Below are 20,151 nucleotides of genomic sequence, written 5' to 3'. Positions count from 1 at the left end.
GAGTGCTCCAGTTTCAGAGCCAGACTGCATCAGGAATATCAGGAACTACTTTTTGTTCCAGAATATATACTTTCAGAAATGTAGAAAACACTCCTAGAAAGTGGAACACTCTAGAACATTTCCCATTTTGCACATAACCACTCCTTTGCTTCTGAAACTCTTTACAGTATTTCTTTTAACTTACCAGTTCCATCCTTGTTTGCTAGAAGGAGAGTATTTGTCCATTAAAGTAGTTAATTTTAACAAAGCAAGCTTTTGCATGCGGTTCAGATGAGTTGCTGATTGGCTGTCAATTTGTAGAGAAAGACTTTCAAAATTTGTACCTTCTCTACTAGACCAGGGTCTCCTGACATGTCTGAAGAACAAAACCAATAATAAGTGTTCTTTAGTATTAATGCTATTTTCATCACTCATTCTGTTTCTAAAGGCCACAGAAAGTTCTAAAAGTTTGAAAATACCTTATAAGAATATATTATTATTATCATCATCATCATCATCATTATTCATCAAAACCTGAAACATTTCACATTCAGTTAAGCTGTCATGATTAAACAATTAATTCAACTGCATTTAACCTAGACTGCTTTCAGGGGTGACTGATTAACTTACTTTCCTTTTACATATTTCACATTTTATTCTGATTCTTTGCAATTTCAACAAATAGCTGACCTGATGGAATGTGTTGGTATCATTCCTGTTCCCATTACATACGTCAGTTCCATGAGACCATGTTCACCAATGTGTTTGCAGTTGTCTTCACCATCAATAATTGGCAATTCTGGTGATTTTTCTTCTGACTGTTTTTTAATTTCAAGATGGATTTCTTTAGGAGATGATGGGCATGGAGAAGTGGATTGGTTAGAGTAACTTGCAGAATCAGAGTCTCCATCATCAGATAATTTCTCCGTCCACTGACTGACCAACTTCCTGAGTCCATTAACATGTTCCATAACACTGTCTAGTTCTGTAAAGACATCATCGTCATCAGTCTCTGGTGAATTAATTTTGTGAAGATGATTTTCTGGCACATTGTCATATATACTCAGTCTGTTATCCATCAGTGAAGGAGAGCCACATGACACTTCAGGCTCCTGAGAATTAATCCGATTCCTGCTCCTCTGGCATCCATGAAAACTCCCAGTTCTCCAGTTCACTGAAGTATTGTCTTTCGGAGATAAGAGACTATATGTAAGTGCTTTGGGGAAAGTCCCTGGCTTATGGCCTTGGGGTACTTGAAATACTTTGTTCTTGTGCAAACGTATCTCACTGTTGAAGTTTTGCTCAGGAAAATCACTCCATAAGGAAAGCTTGTTGGGATCAAACTCTTCGGCATACATTCCTCCTCTTTTACTGTGTCTCCTTACTTTGCTGACAGGACTTGGGGTGCTCACAGTGCTACTGTTTTCGGACTGGCTGCTGCTGCTGCTACTACAGGTCTGGGGAGAATAAGAAGGCTGTTCTACCCGACTCGCTGGTGCATCTGAAATGTCTATGCAATTTAAGCTTCTCAACTTTTCTTCATGCAATCCCTCTAGGAGAATAGGCTCGCTAATGTTGAATTTGGCCTTCAAATGCATCTCCTTCTTACAACTGCCACTCCTTAAGCGCAGCTTCTCCATTTTCTTCAAGATACTGTTTCCTTTTTTATGGCACAGTTTATCCAAGCTCTTGTCCTCACTCCTCATATTCAAGGTTTCATTAAGAGAAGGGGAGCAACTGAAAACAGAGTCCGGGGATGCCACTTTATTTGAGGAACAGGTTGAAGAGCTTCTGCTGGTCTCAACATCCTCACAAATTTTGGGAAAGCTGATTATATCACTATCCCCACTGCTAGAACTGTGAACTGAAGATTTGTCATGTATTTCTCCTTGATCTGAAAATATAATATCCCCACTGCCATTGCTTTTAAGTCTCAGGTTATCAGGTCCTGGTGCACAAGAAACCTCTGTATTTTCCAGATGAGACCATCTTTCAGTACATTTCTCGTAAGTCCATTTGTCACTTATTGCACAAGGCTCTTCATCTTCAGATTCATCACTCTTAAAGCAAACAAAGAAATTTAAAATATAGTATCATGTAGATAATCAAAAGTTGGAGATATTATTAACTCTTTCATTTTCCAAAATGATGTTTCATAAGGAAAAAAAAAAGCTGATGCTAGAAGAGAAGAAATGGCAATCCTCTTGCCCTTTCTGTCTGTAAATCTCATGTATATACATATACACATACAGTTCTATCTCCTTAAGCAAATCCACCTGATTTCAATATTCTAGAACAGTACTGGAATATTTTATTTAGGAATCAAATATACCTAATGTTATAGGTAACATTCAAACAAATGTGTTCAACCTAAATATTCCTTATAAGTGAAAGGGTTTTAAGTCAAGATACCCTTTAATGAAAGAGGATGCCTTTGATCAACCAGCTACTTTCTGGCAATTCAACAGTTAAATATTACATTAATTTAGCTAGTTATTTATTATCTATTTAAAGAACTTATCTCATACAATGATCCTAGGCAGCTCACAACAATCAATAAAAACAGGAATCAAAGCAAAACCACCCTCCCCACCGGGTGCCACATCAATGAGTCTCCTGACTCAATCCCCATCCTAGCCCAATGCTTGCAGGAAAAGCCATGTCTTCATGGTCTTCCATGAAGTTAGAAGAGATATTTGAGCCATTTTAATATTCCAATGCTAACTTTATTAGATTACTTCTATTGTAGTTGACTTGCTGAAAAAGTAACATCAAACTGGATACTTAAGAATACAACTCTAGCAATATCCTTACATTACTCATTGGGGTGGATTTTCAGAATAATTTGAGAAGTCATGGATCACACAAGAGAAGCCTATCTATAGCCTCCTTATATATAATTCCTATTTAATTTAAATTTATAAAGCCACCCAACTCACAGCAACTTCTTATTCAATCGGGAGATCAACTTGCTTAAAACTGGATTAGCTCTCTAGAAATTTGAAACAGCATTGCCACAGTTTCCATATTGCCAGAATAATATAAGAATTCAGCTTAAAGATTATTCTCCGTATGCAGTAAATGAGCTAGTAGCTATAGATATAAATCTGTTAATACTCTCATCACACAAAAAGAGGTTCTTGTATATAAAAAGTACTCTGGTGAAAAAAAAAATCTAGCCCAGTCTTCTTTTTAACTATGTCAGTTTTCTACTTTATATAGTTTAAAAACATAGTAAGTAAGAACATTACATCCCAGGATACTCTCACCTCATTTAGCATCATGAATATTATGGAGGGAATAGGGTATGCAGATGGTGTTCAGGATAAAGTCTCATTTTCAACTGAGAACGTTTCAGACTATACTTGTAACTGAAAATTAATACCAGCAGAAAATCAGCCATCGTAGTAAGCAATAACAATAATATGTTGAGGAAGAAATTTCTCAGTATAAGACTCTATCCAATAGGCAGTTAGTCATGAAGACAACCAGTTGTCCCAGGTGGCTTCTTCCATTCAACCTTTGAAGTATTTCCTGCTAGGTACTGGGGTGTTTTGTTTTTTAAAGATTTATCACATCATCTGCTCATAGCCACTGGTTTTTTTTCATGCTGATGGTATCATCTGTTCATGAGCAGATCCAGAAGGACAAATGTAATGTACTGGAGATGATTTTAGACTTGTTTCTCTGGTTAATCAGGATGAAAGTTGTGAGTAGGTGACATGAAGAACCATAAACAAGCCAGTGGTGGTCTTTGCCAGAGATAGGAACCAGCTATACAACAGCCTCATTCATAACTAACCACAAGCAAAGATTGGCATGTAGTCCCGAAGCAGGCAGAACCTTGCATATCAGTATCTCTCAATATATAGTAAATATTTTTTATGAATCATAAACATACCCGCTTTCTTGGCTTACTTATTTCCACCTTCATTGCTGCATACTTATTCAAGGTATTTAACCGTCTGGGGGAAATAAAAAGAGACAAAGTTCTATGCATTCTTCTTGCATTCTTAAATTAATGAAATATAGGACACATTATAAACAAATTCACCTCTTTGTATTTTTCTGCAGTGTTCTGAGGATAGTGTCTCCCTTTATGTTTGCCTCTTACTGTTTTTAAAAACTCATACAGGGAAATAGGCACAAAGGTGTGCATTCATAACAAAAATTTGCCCTGACAAAGCTACTGAATTTTGGTGAAAAGAATGTGGTTTGAAGCCTTCCAGCCAATACAGAGAAGGCTACAGCTATTTTTCAGTAACTTTCTTACCGGCATTTTAAATGAGTAACGAAAGGAAAAGAAAGCATCATTTACACGTTCCATGGTGAAGTACTACAGCCCTGTAAATGATATCCAGAATTTCATTCCACCAGCCAAAGCGTTCCTCAGGCATGAGACACAAAGAGGTGGGAAGAACTGATCTTCACTTATTCTGTCCTTGCTCTGCAAGCCCCACCTCACTCAGTGTGAGGTGGGGTTGGAGGATGGGGAGTCCTCTGATACAGATTTTCAGGAGTTTCAGTAGAGTGCAGAAAGAATGGGAGTCCTCAAGCATAGTTTCCTTCTCTTTTACTCCAGTGAAAATTTTTCACTGGCTTAAAAAATTCCCATCGACTTTTAAATTGTGAACCACTCATATTCAATCCACCTAAATAAATAAATATTCTCTGTTCGATGTATTAGCAGTTCACTGATGTCCTCTTTTCATTCTATACAGTAAACGGAGATTGGAAAATGGATTTTTCCATTACTGTCCCCCTCTTCTGTTGCATAGCATTCCGCTAAAAATCTATGATTTGTACTTCATTGGTTTTTAGGAAAGCCATTAAAACTTGGCTGTTCAAGAAAGCCTTGGAGTTAAAATTTCTTACTGTTGTTCCCTCTCACATTGGACTATCTCCTTAATGTAATTGATGACCCTAATGTACAGGTAGTCCTCATTTAATGACCACTTGTTCAGTGACCATTTGAAGTTATGACAGAGCTGAACAAGGAAATTTACAACCGGCCTTCATAGTTATGGCTGTCACATGATCGCAAGTCAGGTGCTTGGCAACTGGCTCACAATTACAATAGTCGCAGCATCCTGCGGTCATGTGATCATCATTTGTGACCTTCACTGCCGGTTTCATTGCTGGCAAAGTCAATGGGGAAGCTGGCAGGAGGTCGCAAATGGCAATCATGTGACATTGCACTTAATGACTGTGCGGGATTCATTTAATGATGGCAACTGAAACTGCTGCAACTGCCGCCATAATTTGGCATGGTCACATGACATTCAGGTCTGAACTGATTTGCCAGAATTGCCAGTCCCAATTACTGTAGTTAAGCGAAGACTATCTGTATATGTACTTTTGGTTGTAATTTTTTTAACGATTGTAATTTTGTTATCTTATTTCCAATCTGATTTACAAAGGTTAAATATGTACAAAACACAGAATGGTCAGCAATTAGAGTGGCATATACATCCAGTGAATCAAATGGAAATGTTGCCAGTTCAGACCTGAATCTGAGAATACATTTGCTCTTTTAATCTTCAGTATTCATATAGTTACATATAGCCTTTTAGCAATATATTTAGGGATGAAGTAGCTTAAAATATTATTGTGTAACTTGTTTGCAATTAAGCAATTACCCTTGAACATCCCTGAGGTGGTGGTTGGCAATTGTTGTGTACTATACGGGAGGGCTGTTGCTTTGTAAAAGAAAAAAAAAATGTAATTATGGCATATATCTATATTGCTATAGCTGCTCTGGCAAAATTTCAGCACCTCTTTACCACCTGCAGCATTTTACCCAGGCTCTTTCCAGAATTCTAACAGCTGATTTTCAGATGATACTTCTGTTAAAATTTGGGCTTGAATATTCCTAAGCATTATGAACCCTTAAACATTAGAGTTGGCAGGATGAGCCATCATAAAGTATCCCATGAATAAGGAGCTTGGGATGAAAAAAGAAGTTGGCCCATTGCTCAGTTGGGCGGTACTCTCACATGATTTTCCATGGAGGAACTGGGAGGAAGAAATATTGACAACCTGGTATTTGTGTCTTTAGAAAATAATCTTGGATGATCTGAGTTCTCAGCCATGCTGAATCTGAGCAATTGAGACCTTGTGTGGAAATCTTTTGGTGGGCAAAGGAAGCGGGGGGGGGGGGGAGAAAAAAAACCTAAAGCCACAATAAATGGACCAATAGTAAGTGGGTGGAATTACGTCACACACATGGACAAAGTCAGAATTGTCTCTCTTTTATTTCTTGTGGGTAGAATTTTTTATTTGTTTTAAACTATGATAAGCCTACATTAAAGCTTATATTTCAGTTTCATGAGGTTTATGTCTCCAAATTACATGAAAGCATGCCAGTGATTTTCGGTATCTGTAGTTGTAGATGACTTTGGGGCCTACCAAAAAGTAAAGTAGGGACCATACAGAAGGCTGGGCCTTTGTTTTTCTTCTTCCCAGTACAGTCAAACACAACTCCTCAATTATACTTTGCAACCAGAAGAAAGCCACTGCAGATGCTAAAGCACTGGTAGAATGTTATTCTGGTAATCCATCCATCACTTGGCAATCTTCCATTTTCTAGTACTAATAACTAAAAATAGGTACATTTAAAAAAGTTTCTCTCTCAAGCTTGATGACAGGAACAATGACAGTCAATCCAAAGGAGAAAGCATGTTACCTATGTCAAAGACGCACAACCTTGGATATCAGACCTATATGAGTTTGAATGAGACACTTGAGAGACCCAAAGGTAAACTTTGAACTGGGTTTCCCTTGTTCTAAGTCCCATACATGCACACAATGCTACATAGGCTTTAAATTAGAAGTTACTCAGTCCTAGGCCCGCCTGCTATTTTTTGGTGTCCAGATTCTGGCATGCCACTCAAAGCTGAACATGTAGTCCCTGGCCCATATAGAGTTGTGCATCCTCTGACCTAAAGCTTCTTGCCTACAGTACTGGTAAAAAAAAAAAATTCTGAGCACTGCCTCCTAGATTCTGAAATTTCTGATGTAATGATAAATTTATGAGCACCCGCTGATGGATTTATTTCTGATGTATACCCTAGAATATTTAACAAAAATGAGTCCAGTTCATACATTTGGTTACACCACTAAAAATCTTCCATATTATTGTCAAGCTCATGTTTGGACAACGAGAAACTCTGCATGGATCAGAAATTAGCAAGATTACATTATATCTTGCCAACTGTATTGTTAATACAAGTACTGAGATTACCAAAATCCAATTTTTCTAGGATGTCACAAACTTGATGCATTAAAAAACCCAGTTTGACTGCTTCAAGGCAACTCTGCAGCAACTTTTTTTATATACAAAAGTCCACTGAAGCCATTATGTCCTGAAGTTCAAACATACATCTAGCTTACAATAATAATATGTAGTCCTCCAGACATCCAAACAGGAAATAAGTGAGATACAAGTTGTTAGTCATAGCCCACTGACTAATTAAGTGCTTTACTTAATTAAAGCCTTAGGTTATCAGTCCTAGACATCGATTACTAAGCCAAGGGAAAATTCAGACCAAGGTTTACCTGTAGAGAGATTCTATTGCATCTTGATCTAAAAATTCATGATCTTTTCTCACAGTCTTTATGTCAACTGGAAACTGCATATCTGAAAAACAAGTTCCAAATACTATGCTTTCATTTTTATAGTTTAAATTTCCAAAGTTAGGCAAACAACAACATGACTTAAAATGATAAAGTCTCTGGAAAGAACTACTAATAGATTTATGAATCAGGATATAATACCTGCATGTGAGAATTTTAGAGTATTTATTTTTTGTTATTTTGATACAACAAATAAAATTTGTTTATTCTCTTATTTCTCAAGCGCTGCACAGACTTCTGGCCTGATTTTCCTGCCTCATTCCTCTGAGATGAATTCTTTAACTTGAATTATTTATTCTTCTCACTGCTCTGATTACATTACTAACCTTTTCTTTGTCTGATGCTGAACCTATCTTAAAGAGATGCCTAGGAAGGCTTTGAGGGGAAAGCCAGGGTACTACCTCTAAATAGCCTTCTTTCCTATGGTTGTTCAACATTTACTGCACAGCAGATTGAAAATGTTATTTGAGAACAAAGCCTGTGTCTAAGCTATGCCATATGTAAAGTACTGTCCTGTGAACAAGCATCACTAAGCAAAAATTCTCTAGTGATGCTGCTATCAACCAAGGTCCTGAAGCAGCTGAGAGTAGGAAAGGAAAATAGATGGTTAATCCCCTAGTCCTACAGACAACATTTACAGGAAAGGGAATTTCAAATAACAATTCATGACAAATCAATAAATCATGATATGCCAACCTGACAGAGCTTCTTTGGCTTCAAACTACATACAGGGATTGATTACCAAGGAGATGAGGGAGCACTTGTGTGAATGTACATTGCTATCTTCTACCTGCAGTACCTGTATCCACTGTAATGTGGGATGGGTGGGGATGATAGGAAGAACTCTTAACCTGCTTCTTTCTAGATCAGTAATTGGATTTATCTACTCAAGAAAGAAAGTATCTGAAAGCAACAGACTTAATTTTTTTCTGATACCCCTCTTCCAGTAATTTGAAAGTAGCCAGGTACCAGTATGGTCATTTGCCAGTTAATTTGTTCTTAAAATGTAGAGATAAAATGAAAAGCCCCACCTTCATTTCAGATCTATTTTGATGAAACCGTGAATTCTGAGACTTGTACAGGTGTACATTACACTTATTCTTGCATTGTTCATCAGACAGGCCTTCATACCTTTTGACAGCCTGCAATACAGCTTGCATAAAACAAAATATTCTTTCTGGTCCAAATACAACAGTGATAGGGAGATAATGTCTCCTTTTGCAAGACTACATTGCTATATCATATCTGTAGGAAGTAACACTCTAAATGGGAGGGGATGTTATTGTTAAAATTCCCCTGTTCTGAGCCACAACAACACAGCTTTGTTGATAGTACCCAAGTTTATGGATAACAACTCTCTGCCTACTTTGTTTCCTATCCAAGTGGAACTGGCAATTCCAATGTCTATTGCACTTGAACGACTTTACATTAGTGAGCATTTGTCTATTATTGGCCATATGTTAAATATGGTAAAGATTTTCTAGAAATAGTTTGGCTTTTTTAGACTTTCTGATTATTCTTGTGAGCATTGCAGCAATACCTGCAAACATCTGAGCATACTGGGGGAAACCAGCAGCCTTCAGCCAGTCACAGGCTTCCTTAGCTTCAATTTCTGAAAGAAAGAATCAGAAAACAACTTTAAAGACTGATATTCCAATACTAAGGAAGAAAACTACTATCGTTAAGTCATGATACTAAGTCAAAATCAACCTGCTTGTTTTGGTATCTTCACCAAAATAATCCCTAACCCCAAATGAAAAAAAGGTCTCCGAGTCATAGGGTCTTGCAATATATTACTCTTCATATACTCATTATATACCTATGATGGTGACCTAAACATAGAGTAGAAGCATTTGAATATGTTATTGCATAACATGAGAGCTTTTGTAATGCAAAATAGCTGGGGATTGTCATACAGAAAGTGTTCCACAACAGAAAAAGCATACAGTATCAAACTCAACCAGCAAAAACTTAAGCCAAAAAACCAGAGATTGTCTTTGAGACATCTTGGCTTTGATAAATATTCTTAGCATTTTGAAGAAACAATCACTTCCATTATCCTCCACTTATTCCTTAAGCATTTTAGTTACACAACTCTCCATCTACACTACTCAGTATTTAGTTAGCTAAACAGATGTCAGGAAACACAGCTAGTCATTTGGTAGCAATTAATAGAGACCTTGCAGCTATAACAGTGTAACATTCTCACAGGAAAAAGGGGAAAACAACTGAGAACTACAGAACATTCACCAGATGCCTTAAAAATGCAAGGATCTTTTAATATACTTCTGGAAGAGTATAGGCTCATCATCTCTAGAATGAGAAAATAGTGCAAGTTATTGGGTCCCTTAAGGAAGATACACCTAGGACTGTTCTTTTTCCTAACCTAGTTTATGTTATAGCTCTGGTAGCAGCTGAATTGCCAGGGCTTTGACTTAAAGGTCTCAGTGCAAACTCTGACCGTTAAGGAGGAAGGATACAACTTGGGTGCCTCTAGTCACACCTGAGCCACAGAGTGAATGCACCATTATTGTGCAGCTTTCTGCAACATGATCAGCACAGAGGTATCAAGTCAGAAAAAGCTATAAGTTGATGAAATATCTGCAGTTTTCACTTTGTGTTGTATGTGTTAGTTTCCAGACTCGCCCTCCAACTAATCCAACTGTACACATTTAATTATTTATTTATGTAGTTCCAAATCAAAGCACATAACCAAAGTACAATGGGAATTAACAACAACTTAATTATAGGTAGGCAGACTCCACAAAAGGCCTTTGGGTCTATATTGCAAGATCCTAAAATGCCCTAGTATCAATAACAGGGTTCCCCATATCACTTTAAACCAGAATGTAGTTGCTTTGGCTTCAGCATAATGTGATGTGTAAATCAAATCACTGAATTTTGAAACCCAGATTTATGTCTTGATGTGTCACCCAAATGTAGGTAATTGTCATTTATTTAAAAAAAATGTATTTAAATAAACTACATCCATAGGTATGGACAGAAGTTCGCCACATTCGCCACATTGTTCAGGAGGCGGCAACAAAATACATCCCAAAGAAAGAGAAAACCAAGAAGGCAAAATGGCTGTCTGCTGAGACACTAGAAGTAGCCCAAGAAAGAAGGAAAGCAAAAGGCAACAGTGATAGCGGGAGATATGCCCAATTAAATGCAAAATTCCAGAGGTTAGCCAGAAGAGATAAGGAATTATTTTTAAACAAGCAATGCGCGGAAGTGGAAGAAGACAATAGAATAGGAAGGACAAGAGACCCCTTCCAGAGAATTAGAAACATCGGAGGTAAATTCCAGGCAAAAATGGGTATGATCAAAAACAAAGATGGCAAGGACCTAACAGAAGAAGAAGAGATCAAGAAAAGGTGGCAAGAATATACAGAAGACCTGTATAGGAAGGATAACAATATCGGGGATAGCTTTGACGGTGTGGTCAGTGAGCTAGAGCCAAACATCCTGAAGGGTGAGGTTGAATGGGCCTTAAGAAGCATTGCTAATAACAAGGCAGCAGGAGACGACGGCATCCCAGCTGAACTGTTCAAAATCTTGCGAGATGATGCTGTCAAGGTAATGCATGCTATATGCCAGCAAATTTGGAAAACACAAGAATGGCCATCAGATTGGAAAAAATCAACTTATATCCCCATACCAAAAAAGGGGAACACAAAAGAATGTTCAAACTATCGAACAGTGGCACTCATTTCACATGCCAGTTAGGTAATGCTCAAGATCCTGCAAGGTAGACTTCAGCAGTTCATGGAGCGAGAATTGCCAGATGTACAAGCTGGGTTTAGAAAAGGCAGAGGAACTAGAGACCAAATTGCCAATATCCGATGGATAATGGAAAAAGCCAGGGAGTTTCAGAAAAACATCTATTTCTGTTTTATTGACTATTCTAAAGCCTTTGACTGTGTGGACCATAACAAATTGTGGCAAGTTCTTAGTGGTATGGGGATACGAAGTCATCTTGTATGCCTCCTGAAGAATCTGTATAACGACCAAGTAGCAACAGTAAGAACAGACCACGGAACAACAGACTGGTTTAAGATTGGGAAAGGAGTATGGCAGGGCTGTATACTCTCACCTTACCTATTCAACTTGTATGCAGAACACATCATGCGACAAGCTGGGCTTGAGGAATCCAAGGCTGGGGTTAAAATCTCTGGAAGAAACATTAACAATCTCAGATATGCAGATGATACCACTTTGATGGCTGAAAGCGAAGAGGAACTGAGGAGCCTTATGATGAAGGTGAAAGAAGAAAGTGCAAAAGCTGGCTTGCAGCTAAACCTCAAAAAAACCAAGATTATGGCAACCAGCTTGATTGATAACTGGCAAATAGAGGGAGAAAATGTAGAAGCAGTGAAAGACTTTGTATTCCTAGGTGCAAAGATTACTGCAGATGCTGACTGCAGTCAGGAAATCAGAAGACGCTTAATCCTTGGGAGAAGAGCAATGGCAAATCTCGATAAAATAGTTAAGAGCAGAGACATCACACTGACGACAAAGGCCCGCATAGTTAAAACAATGGTGTTCCCCGTAGTAACATATGGCTGTGAGAGCTGGACCATAAGGAAGGCTGAGAGAAGGAAGATCGATGCTTTTGAACTGTGGTGTTGGAGGAAAATTTTGAGAGTGCCTTGGACTGCAAGAAGATCAAACCAGTCCATCCTCCAAGAAATAAAGCCAGACTGCTCACTTGAGGGAACGATATTAAAGGCAAAACTCAAATACTTTGGCCACATAATGAGAAGACAGGACACCCTGCAGAAGATGCTGATGCTAGGGAGAGCGGAGGGCAAAAGGAAGAGGGGCCGACCAAGGGCAAGATGGATGGATGATATTCTAGAGGTGACGGACTCGTCCCTGGGGGAGCTGGGGGTGTTGACGACCGACAGGAAGCTCTGGCGTGGGCTGGTCCATGAAGTCACGAAGAGTCGGAAGCGACTAAACAAATAATCAACAAACATCCATAGGTAATATTAGACAGTGGTTGAATACTAGAGCTTTCCAACTATAAAACCTTGACGTTGCTGCAACATGGACTATAGTTAATGTTCTGAATTTTTTACAGGGTGGGGGTAAATAAAGTGTATGCTAGTTACTAGGTGAGTGCAAAATCCACCTCTCTCTATATCTTATGAACCAAAGACCTGCAAACTTTGTCCACTGCCTCTAGCTCTTTAGAGCAGGAATTGCGTATATTCTGAGATAACCAGGAGCTCATGGGAGTTTTCAGTCCATTCAAAAGTAGAAGCAGAAGCATTACTTAATAGCAAATGAACCCAAATAAAAAGAGATTAGGAAATAACACTGAACAGTATGGTATTACTGTCGGAACACCAACAGCATGGAAGACAGATCATAATGAGTGCATAGCCATACAAAAATATCAGGAACTGATATCAGGCACAAGTCTTAAGGAGAAAGTGAAATAAATCAAAGTATTACCAGATTAAATAACATGGTTATCAACCTATGATTCAGGCAAGAAACCACAGACTGATCTGTTAAAAGTTACTAGTGCTGAGCTCCAGATCCAGAAGGTGGTCAAATTCTTGGATAGATTTATAGGAAGTTGAGTAGACAGCTCTAATCTGCTCCATCTCAGTTCAAAATCCTCTGCAAAATATTAGTCCTGACCTTTCATCCTAAACCTCTGCTGTGCTAAACATCATGGCACTTCAACAGCCATACCAAAAGAGGAAGATGAGGGGGAAGGGGAGGAAGAAGTAGTTGTTGGTTTTTTCATAACTTGCATACAATATGGTAGTCAGGCAAGGAAGAAAAGAAGGAGAAAGACTGGATTCAATGTATTAACAGGCTTAGCCTTAACTCAGAGTGACTCTAGCAGTCACCACAATGAAAGCGACCTTCACTATCAGTCATTTCTCACTCCAATAACTTGGCAATTTGGGATGGGGGGGTAAGATCTTGGAAATACTTTACCATTCATTCCACCTCATTTTTCCTCATCTTCAGCAGTTATAACATGATATTTTATGAATTATCTTAGCTTTAAAGACTGTTTTTGTTTATAGAGGAGACCTGCAAGTTAATCTCATATACTTCTCACCCACAACCCCAACAAACAGCTGCACTATGTTCAGAAAGGGATATAATTATTTCTTATCACCCCCTTCCTTTTGCATGAAACCCTCTCAATCTGTCTGAAGTTTGCCATGGACATTTGGCATGATAGGAATACCTTTTGCTGCAAATTTCATCCTATTCTGTCTCAAAGCAAAAAATGTAAAAGCACTTTAAAAAAATGTTGTAGGAGTATAATTCCAAAATTCTTATGGTGATCTCTCTGAAATTTGCTCATAATGGCTGAACTTTCCTGCAGGTTTCATTCTATTCTGATTTTTAAAAAAAGTTTTCTAGATGTCTAGATGTGTCTTCTTCCTGTGCTAGATATGGGAGGACAAAGCTTACAATAGTTTTTCCCAATCTGCTTGCAGTCTGGAGACTGAGCTGGATCAGACAATCGTCAGACCAATGCAGTGTGAATCAGGCTGTAAGTGAGCCAGGCAGATTTTGCCCTCACTTCACAGGCATAAATGGTGAACACTGTATATCAGAACCTCTTGTGGAGTCAGCCATCAACTTTGTGAGAGCAATTTTTTAGAAAAATTATGTTTTCAGTTTTTTACCCAGAACTCAGGAGTTCCTGTTCAACATTTGTTCTCAATCTAGCCATCCATACATACGTTGTGATCCCTTTCTTTCCTTGGAGATAAAAGAAACTTCATGCCAAGAGACATGGAGCTGATGTGTGAAAATAAACCAATGAACAACGTATATCCAATATAACATTTTTATAAAAACACTTGCATTTTGCATGAACAGAGAGAAAAAAAGCCCCAAATTGATCAATGAAGCGATGGCCTTATATTCAGTTAACCCTTACTGCTGCAAGCATAGCTTTCATCAGCAGAATGGAAAAAGGAAATTACATCCAATCCTTAATTAAAATTTATTCCCGAGGTTTGGGGGACTTCCCCCCAAACAATTGGGGAGGTGTGGACTGGAAACATCAGTGAAAGAGGGGAAAATCTTGTTGTGCCCCTTACTTCCTGTGAAGTAGTCTGGGCTAAGAAATCGCTCTCCAAAGTCAACCATGAGTGAGGAACCTGGATGTCCATGGTCCTAGCCCCACACCTTAATTCCTATACCACACCACAATACTTAGAATTGGTCTCCTGAAAAGCTAGTTTATCTTATTCTTGAAGAGATTATTCTAAAACTGTTCATTTTTTTCTAATACTAGCCTTTTTTTTTCAAAGTTTGATTCAATAACAGTCACTCAAAAAGAAAAGAAAACAAAAAAAGCTTTTAATGTATTTTATGAGAGTATCATTATATGGTGCCAAATTCCAAAGATTTATGACTCCCCTTCTCTTTGCATGTAACACACATTTCCTGACTTTCTAACCATTTGAACAGTTGAAAGTTTCCATTTCCTGCTGGTTTCATTATTCAAGTATTAAAGATCCAGGAGATTATTGAAACAATCACTGTTAAATCCTTTTAAGAAATTATGTAAATACTGTATACCCAATGAATCTTGCCTGATTTTTAATTTCAGCACTGAAAAATAGCAGTACAAAATGATTAGAAAGATGCCCGTGGCTCAGACCAATCTGTGCTTGAGAAAAGTTCAAAAATGCATCAAGCAGCAATATCAAATATGTGTCTTTTTTTAGTAACAATCTGCACTGTAAATTAGACAATAAAATATAAAGTTAGCAACTTAATGTATTGGGTCATAATCTAGCACAATTCCATTACCCTGTAGTCAGTAAGATGCATATTTATAACTGCATTGTGATCACAGTCAATATGCATTAAAAGGCGAAAGACATATAAGTTAGAATATTTTTGCAGACAAAAAATTAATTTAAAGTTATTATTGGCAACTGACTCACATTTAAATCTGTTACCTCTGATGTCTGTATCTTACTAAATTGCTATAACAAACTTTTCTTATAGTCAAAACCTTGATATCATTATTTCAATTGGAAATCTAAATTTATTGTTAATTTCGAAGTAGTGATGAATTTGTAGTCATCCAGTTGTTATTGTGTAACTTCCATGAACACAATTTGATAAGGTGAATGGTCAAGGATAATGGAAGTTGTAGTCCAACACCTGGAAGAAAAAGGCTATCCATCCCCATCCTAAAAGATACTTCTGCTAAAACTATAGCATATAAAATATATGGCTAATAGCAACCATATATACATATACACACACACACACACACACACACACAATATATATATTTGGAGGGAGTTTCTAGTTGACTGACATCTGACTACTCAAAATAAAATACACTAAGGAAATTCTGTCCTTCATCTACATACTACATATATTTCCAATCTTAGATGCTAATGTTCATCCTTCCTAGCTGAAAATATTCTGGAAGCTTCAGATATGCAGGAACTTTATCATAATCATTTTTAATGCATATTTGTTAGGCAAAACTTCCTATAACCCCAACTAAGGTATGTTCAGCAAGTCCTATTAAAATTCCATATAAAAATACATATATAAAAAATTAAAAAATAGAATCAATGATGTTTCTCCTCTCATTTTACATAGTAGCATTTTCATAGTCATTACAAAATCCTAGTGACAGATCAATTGGATATTATTTCTGAAGCCATTAGTGGTCTGCTAGAACCACCTAATGGAGCAGAGTTTAACACAACGGAGGAAGCTGTGCACAGAAAAATAATATTATCTAAAATAGATTTAATGAGCATGTCAGAGAAACACAGGTTATTGATCTTACACACTCAGCCCTCCCAAGCATAAAGAATCACACGCTTAAACAAAGTAGGTTTAAGATAAGTAACAGAATTCTTACTGACTTTATTGTTGGTTCAGTTACATCCATCTTCAGTAGAAAATGAAGTTCTTTGTATCTTCTGTTCTTTCTAAACTTAATTCACCCTAAACCCTCAGCCCTAACTGCTGCCAAGAGCTGCGTGCAAAAAAGTGGGAATTCTAGGCCCACCACATGGCACCCGGAGATATGGAGCAGCACACAGCCATGTGCTTAGCTCCCAATGGAAGAAGGGAGAGAGAGAAAGAGGGAGTGGGAGTGGCAACGAACAGCTTCCTCAGAAGCTCGAAGAGTTTGCATCCTAGAACAACCATCCATATGCTAATGAGGCATGCTGGATTTGCCAGGATCTCCAACAATTTCCAATCAAGTATATGTAAGATTGTTTATGCCAATTGGATGTGTAATTGTTGCATCCAGACATCAATTTGACCAGTTCAGTAAAAATAGACTACGATACCTTTTCCCCTACTGTATTTGTCCTGACACATATATTTTGTTTGCAGGATTTATAGCTGTCATAAAACTAAACCATTAACTTTTGCCTACTGCTCCTTCTGTTCTTGGAATCTTAACCCCATTGTTTTCCCCTGTGGCCTGCTCCAGAACCACAATCAACAAGCATTGGTGCCTGCTTGGCAGCTGTACTAGACAAATGCCAAACACAGGAATTCACAATCCCCCTAGTACTACCTATATCCCATCAGCAACTGTATTGACAAACTCTTTGTGCAACTTCCCGTTTTAAGGCTGATTGTTGACTGGGCTGCAGCCGAAAAATGATAAGACCAACACAAGGTCATATTGGGGATCAGAGCTTTCCCACTATGGGAATGATGCTTACCAACAGGCGTAGAAGAGCTCAAAACAGTAAAGCTCAATGCACAAGAGGCCTATAGTACCAGAACAGTATTGTCTTCATGCAGTAAATAAGGGGATTTTTTTTTGCAAAACTAATTAAGGAGATAGCTGTTGAAATAAAGTGTGTGTGTGTGTGTGTGTATCTCTCTCCCTCTCTCACACACACACACACACAGGCAGTTTCATCTCCTTTAATCTGATTCTCCACACAGTATACAATTTTAAAAATAGCAGAAGCTTCTTCTAATAATATAAACACTAGCTTTTTAGGGACAGGTTGTAATCATCATTCCAGTCCCCGCAGAGGACTAACAGAATTCCTGATACCTCTTAGTTATTTGGACTGGGAAAGAGAGAACAAGACATAAGTAAGTGAACAGCACAGTTTAAATTTTTTTCCATACATCATTTCCCAACAGGCTCAGTTGCAGAAAGGAACTCAGTGTAAGATCAAACCAGTCTCACACACTAAAGAACTGATCTCATTTTTTTTTTTCCCTGAGCTCAGCTATGGCTGTTTAAGGGCATAATAATGTCTAATTTTAATTTTCAAGAACGATGCCTACATTCTCACATACCACAAGTCTACCATCAGGAAAGGTTAGTTCAACGAGTAACAGTCAAGGATTCACTTCAGGAATATTCAGGAATGACCAATTGCATGGAATGCAAAGTATGTACTGGACTGTGCCTCTTGCGTTTCTTTTTTAATCTCTGCTTCCCTTCCTACCAGATGACCCTGGTATCTAGAGATGCATCACTGAATTGCAGCATTGTTTGGATTGAACAAAGCTGTTCAGCAATAAGATGTCGTATAAGGGATCAGCCTAAGGAAATGACACCAAACCTGGGAATCCGAAGCGAGGCTGCCCCTCTCCACAAAGGAACTTTCTCCCCCTTCCCTTCGAGTGACCCATCGCTCGCCAAGCCCGAAGCCAGGAGAAGCCACGCGCTCGCCCCGGCCGGCCGTGTTCCATCCTGACACCGCCGTCGGCCTCCTCAACGTCGCTTCGCTCGGGAGGTGCCCGGCCACTCGGGGCGCACCGCAATCCGGGCAGTTCTGACCACGCTCCATCCCGCCTTCAACTTGAAAGCAGGTCTCCAATTCTCCAGAAACACGCGCAGAAGCCTTTATCCTAGCCTCACCCTATCCAGCAAAATCAACGCGGCCGAAGAGAGCGTGCTATTTTGTCCCGATACTTACGCGTCAGTATCATCCTGACTCGGTCCTCCGGCTCACTGGCGCCGCCGCTCCTGCTTCACTCTCCACCCATCCTTAAAAGCAGCTCCACAAACCAGAAGCCGCCGAGCCGAGCCAGCTGCCGTCCTTTCTGGCCAGCTTGCAGAAGAGAAGCGAAGAGAGCCCAGGACGGGGGCGCCCCCACCGAGGTCGCACCCCTCTTAGAGGCGCGCTCCCTCTCTCGCTGGCACCGCAAGCCACTGTTCGCGCAACGCAAAAGCTACGCGAATACGGCGCGCCCGCCCTGATTGCGGAGGGAAATGAGCGAGGCGGGGCCTTGGCTCCTCCTTCCTCTTCGCCTTTTCTGGGGAAGCGAAGTCCTGGAGATGCTCTTCGATCTCTTGGCGAGTTCTGCGGTTTCAGTGCGGGCACAAGTATTTGGAAAGCAGAAGAAACTGTATTCGACTTGTCGCTGGCACGCATAAATTAATGTTTAGATTCGGGTACAATCAAGTGGCAAAATCATTCTTGATTAATGGCCAGGTACCTTTCCCCTCCTCCGCCCACCCACCAAGTTCCTTAATATCAGATCAACTGGCCAAGCCCTTGTTTATGCTCTGAACAAGCATTGATTACTCAGGAGTTGCTGTGGAGGGAATCATTATTCCTTAGATTGTAACTCAGCAGTGTCACATATGCGTTCATGCATCATATCATATAGCCTGTACTATAAGAGTTAAATAAAATAATTCAAATATTTTAAAATGCTGATCTATGTATGAGAATATATGTGTGTGCATTATTATTATTAGCCAGAATTGATCCATTGCAGGTGGAAGGCACTTCAATCATAATCTGCCATGCTGGGCAGGCTGGTAGATATGCTATATTCATAAACACGCACACACTTTCCATGTTACATGAGAAATGTCAGATTCTTTTTAAAAAAATAAGATTGCTTACAATAGGAAATACATTGTTTAAAAAAATGACATACAGCATTCAATTTTTGATACGTTTTAGTTCATCTATTTGGAATATAGCGCTTAAATTTTTAATCCTTTTAAATTAGATTATTCAGATTTTTAAATTTATTTATAGATTTAAAAAAAAACCAGAATGTTAAACACAATTTAATCTGCAAGCAACCAGCTGTTAAACCCAGTCCTAAATAGGTTAACTGTTGAAAGGTTCCAAGTGTGAAGTTACCAGTCACTATAACCTTCTGTTAAATTGGATTATGGTACAAAACACATACATTGTTACTGCTTTTAAGAATACCTTCAATTCACATAAAATCAGCCTTTAAAGCAAGGGTGCAAAACATCTAGCTTAGGGAGCACATGTAGCTATTGTGAGTCTCTTTTGTGATCCCAAGATAGGCTTGGCCAAAAAAATTGACTTGCTTGTTTACTGATTGCATTTGGGGGAGATTAGGAGCAAAGTTTATGCCTTAAGCCTTCCAGACACTTAAGACACCCATTTCTCCCTTAAAATTCCTGAGCCTTCCCAAAAATCATATTTGGAACATGGCCTTTGGTATTCCATTCAAAGTTTGGTGCAGTTGATGGAAATTATGCACCAGTACTTTAAGGGACGGTTGTGAATCCTCACCATCACTTCCTTTGTT

The 20,151-nt window shown here is 38.7% G+C and overlaps 1 protein-coding gene across 1 annotated transcript in view; it reads right to left on the bottom strand.

Moving 5' to 3' along the window:
* The window catches only part of LOC134489650 (rho GTPase-activating protein 7-like), a 34,356-nt gene extending 15,643 nt beyond the window's left edge, over positions 1-18,713 (bottom strand). The window contains exons 1-6 of the mRNA XM_063292451.1: positions 18,546-18,713; positions 9,155-9,226; positions 7,537-7,618; positions 3,881-3,944; positions 670-2,039; positions 185-355 (exon numbers count right to left, since the gene is read on the bottom strand). Of these exons, the coding sequence (XP_063148521.1) occupies positions 185-355; positions 670-2,039; positions 3,881-3,944; positions 7,537-7,618; positions 9,155-9,226; positions 18,546-18,558 (1,772 nt within the window). The 5' untranslated portion in view covers positions 18,559-18,713. The remainder of the gene's footprint in view (positions 1-184; positions 356-669; positions 2,040-3,880; positions 3,945-7,536; positions 7,619-9,154; positions 9,227-18,545) is intronic.
* Positions 18,714-20,151: the final 1,438 nt, after the last annotated feature.

This window comes from Candoia aspera, chromosome 2 (assembly GCF_035149785.1).
Source record: "Candoia aspera isolate rCanAsp1 chromosome 2, rCanAsp1.hap2, whole genome shotgun sequence".
Classification (NCBI taxonomy): Eukaryota; Metazoa; Chordata; class Lepidosauria; order Squamata; family Boidae; genus Candoia; species Candoia aspera.
The sequence above is the reverse complement of the archived record's forward strand: the minus strand, read 5'-3'. Positions and strand labels throughout refer to the sequence as shown.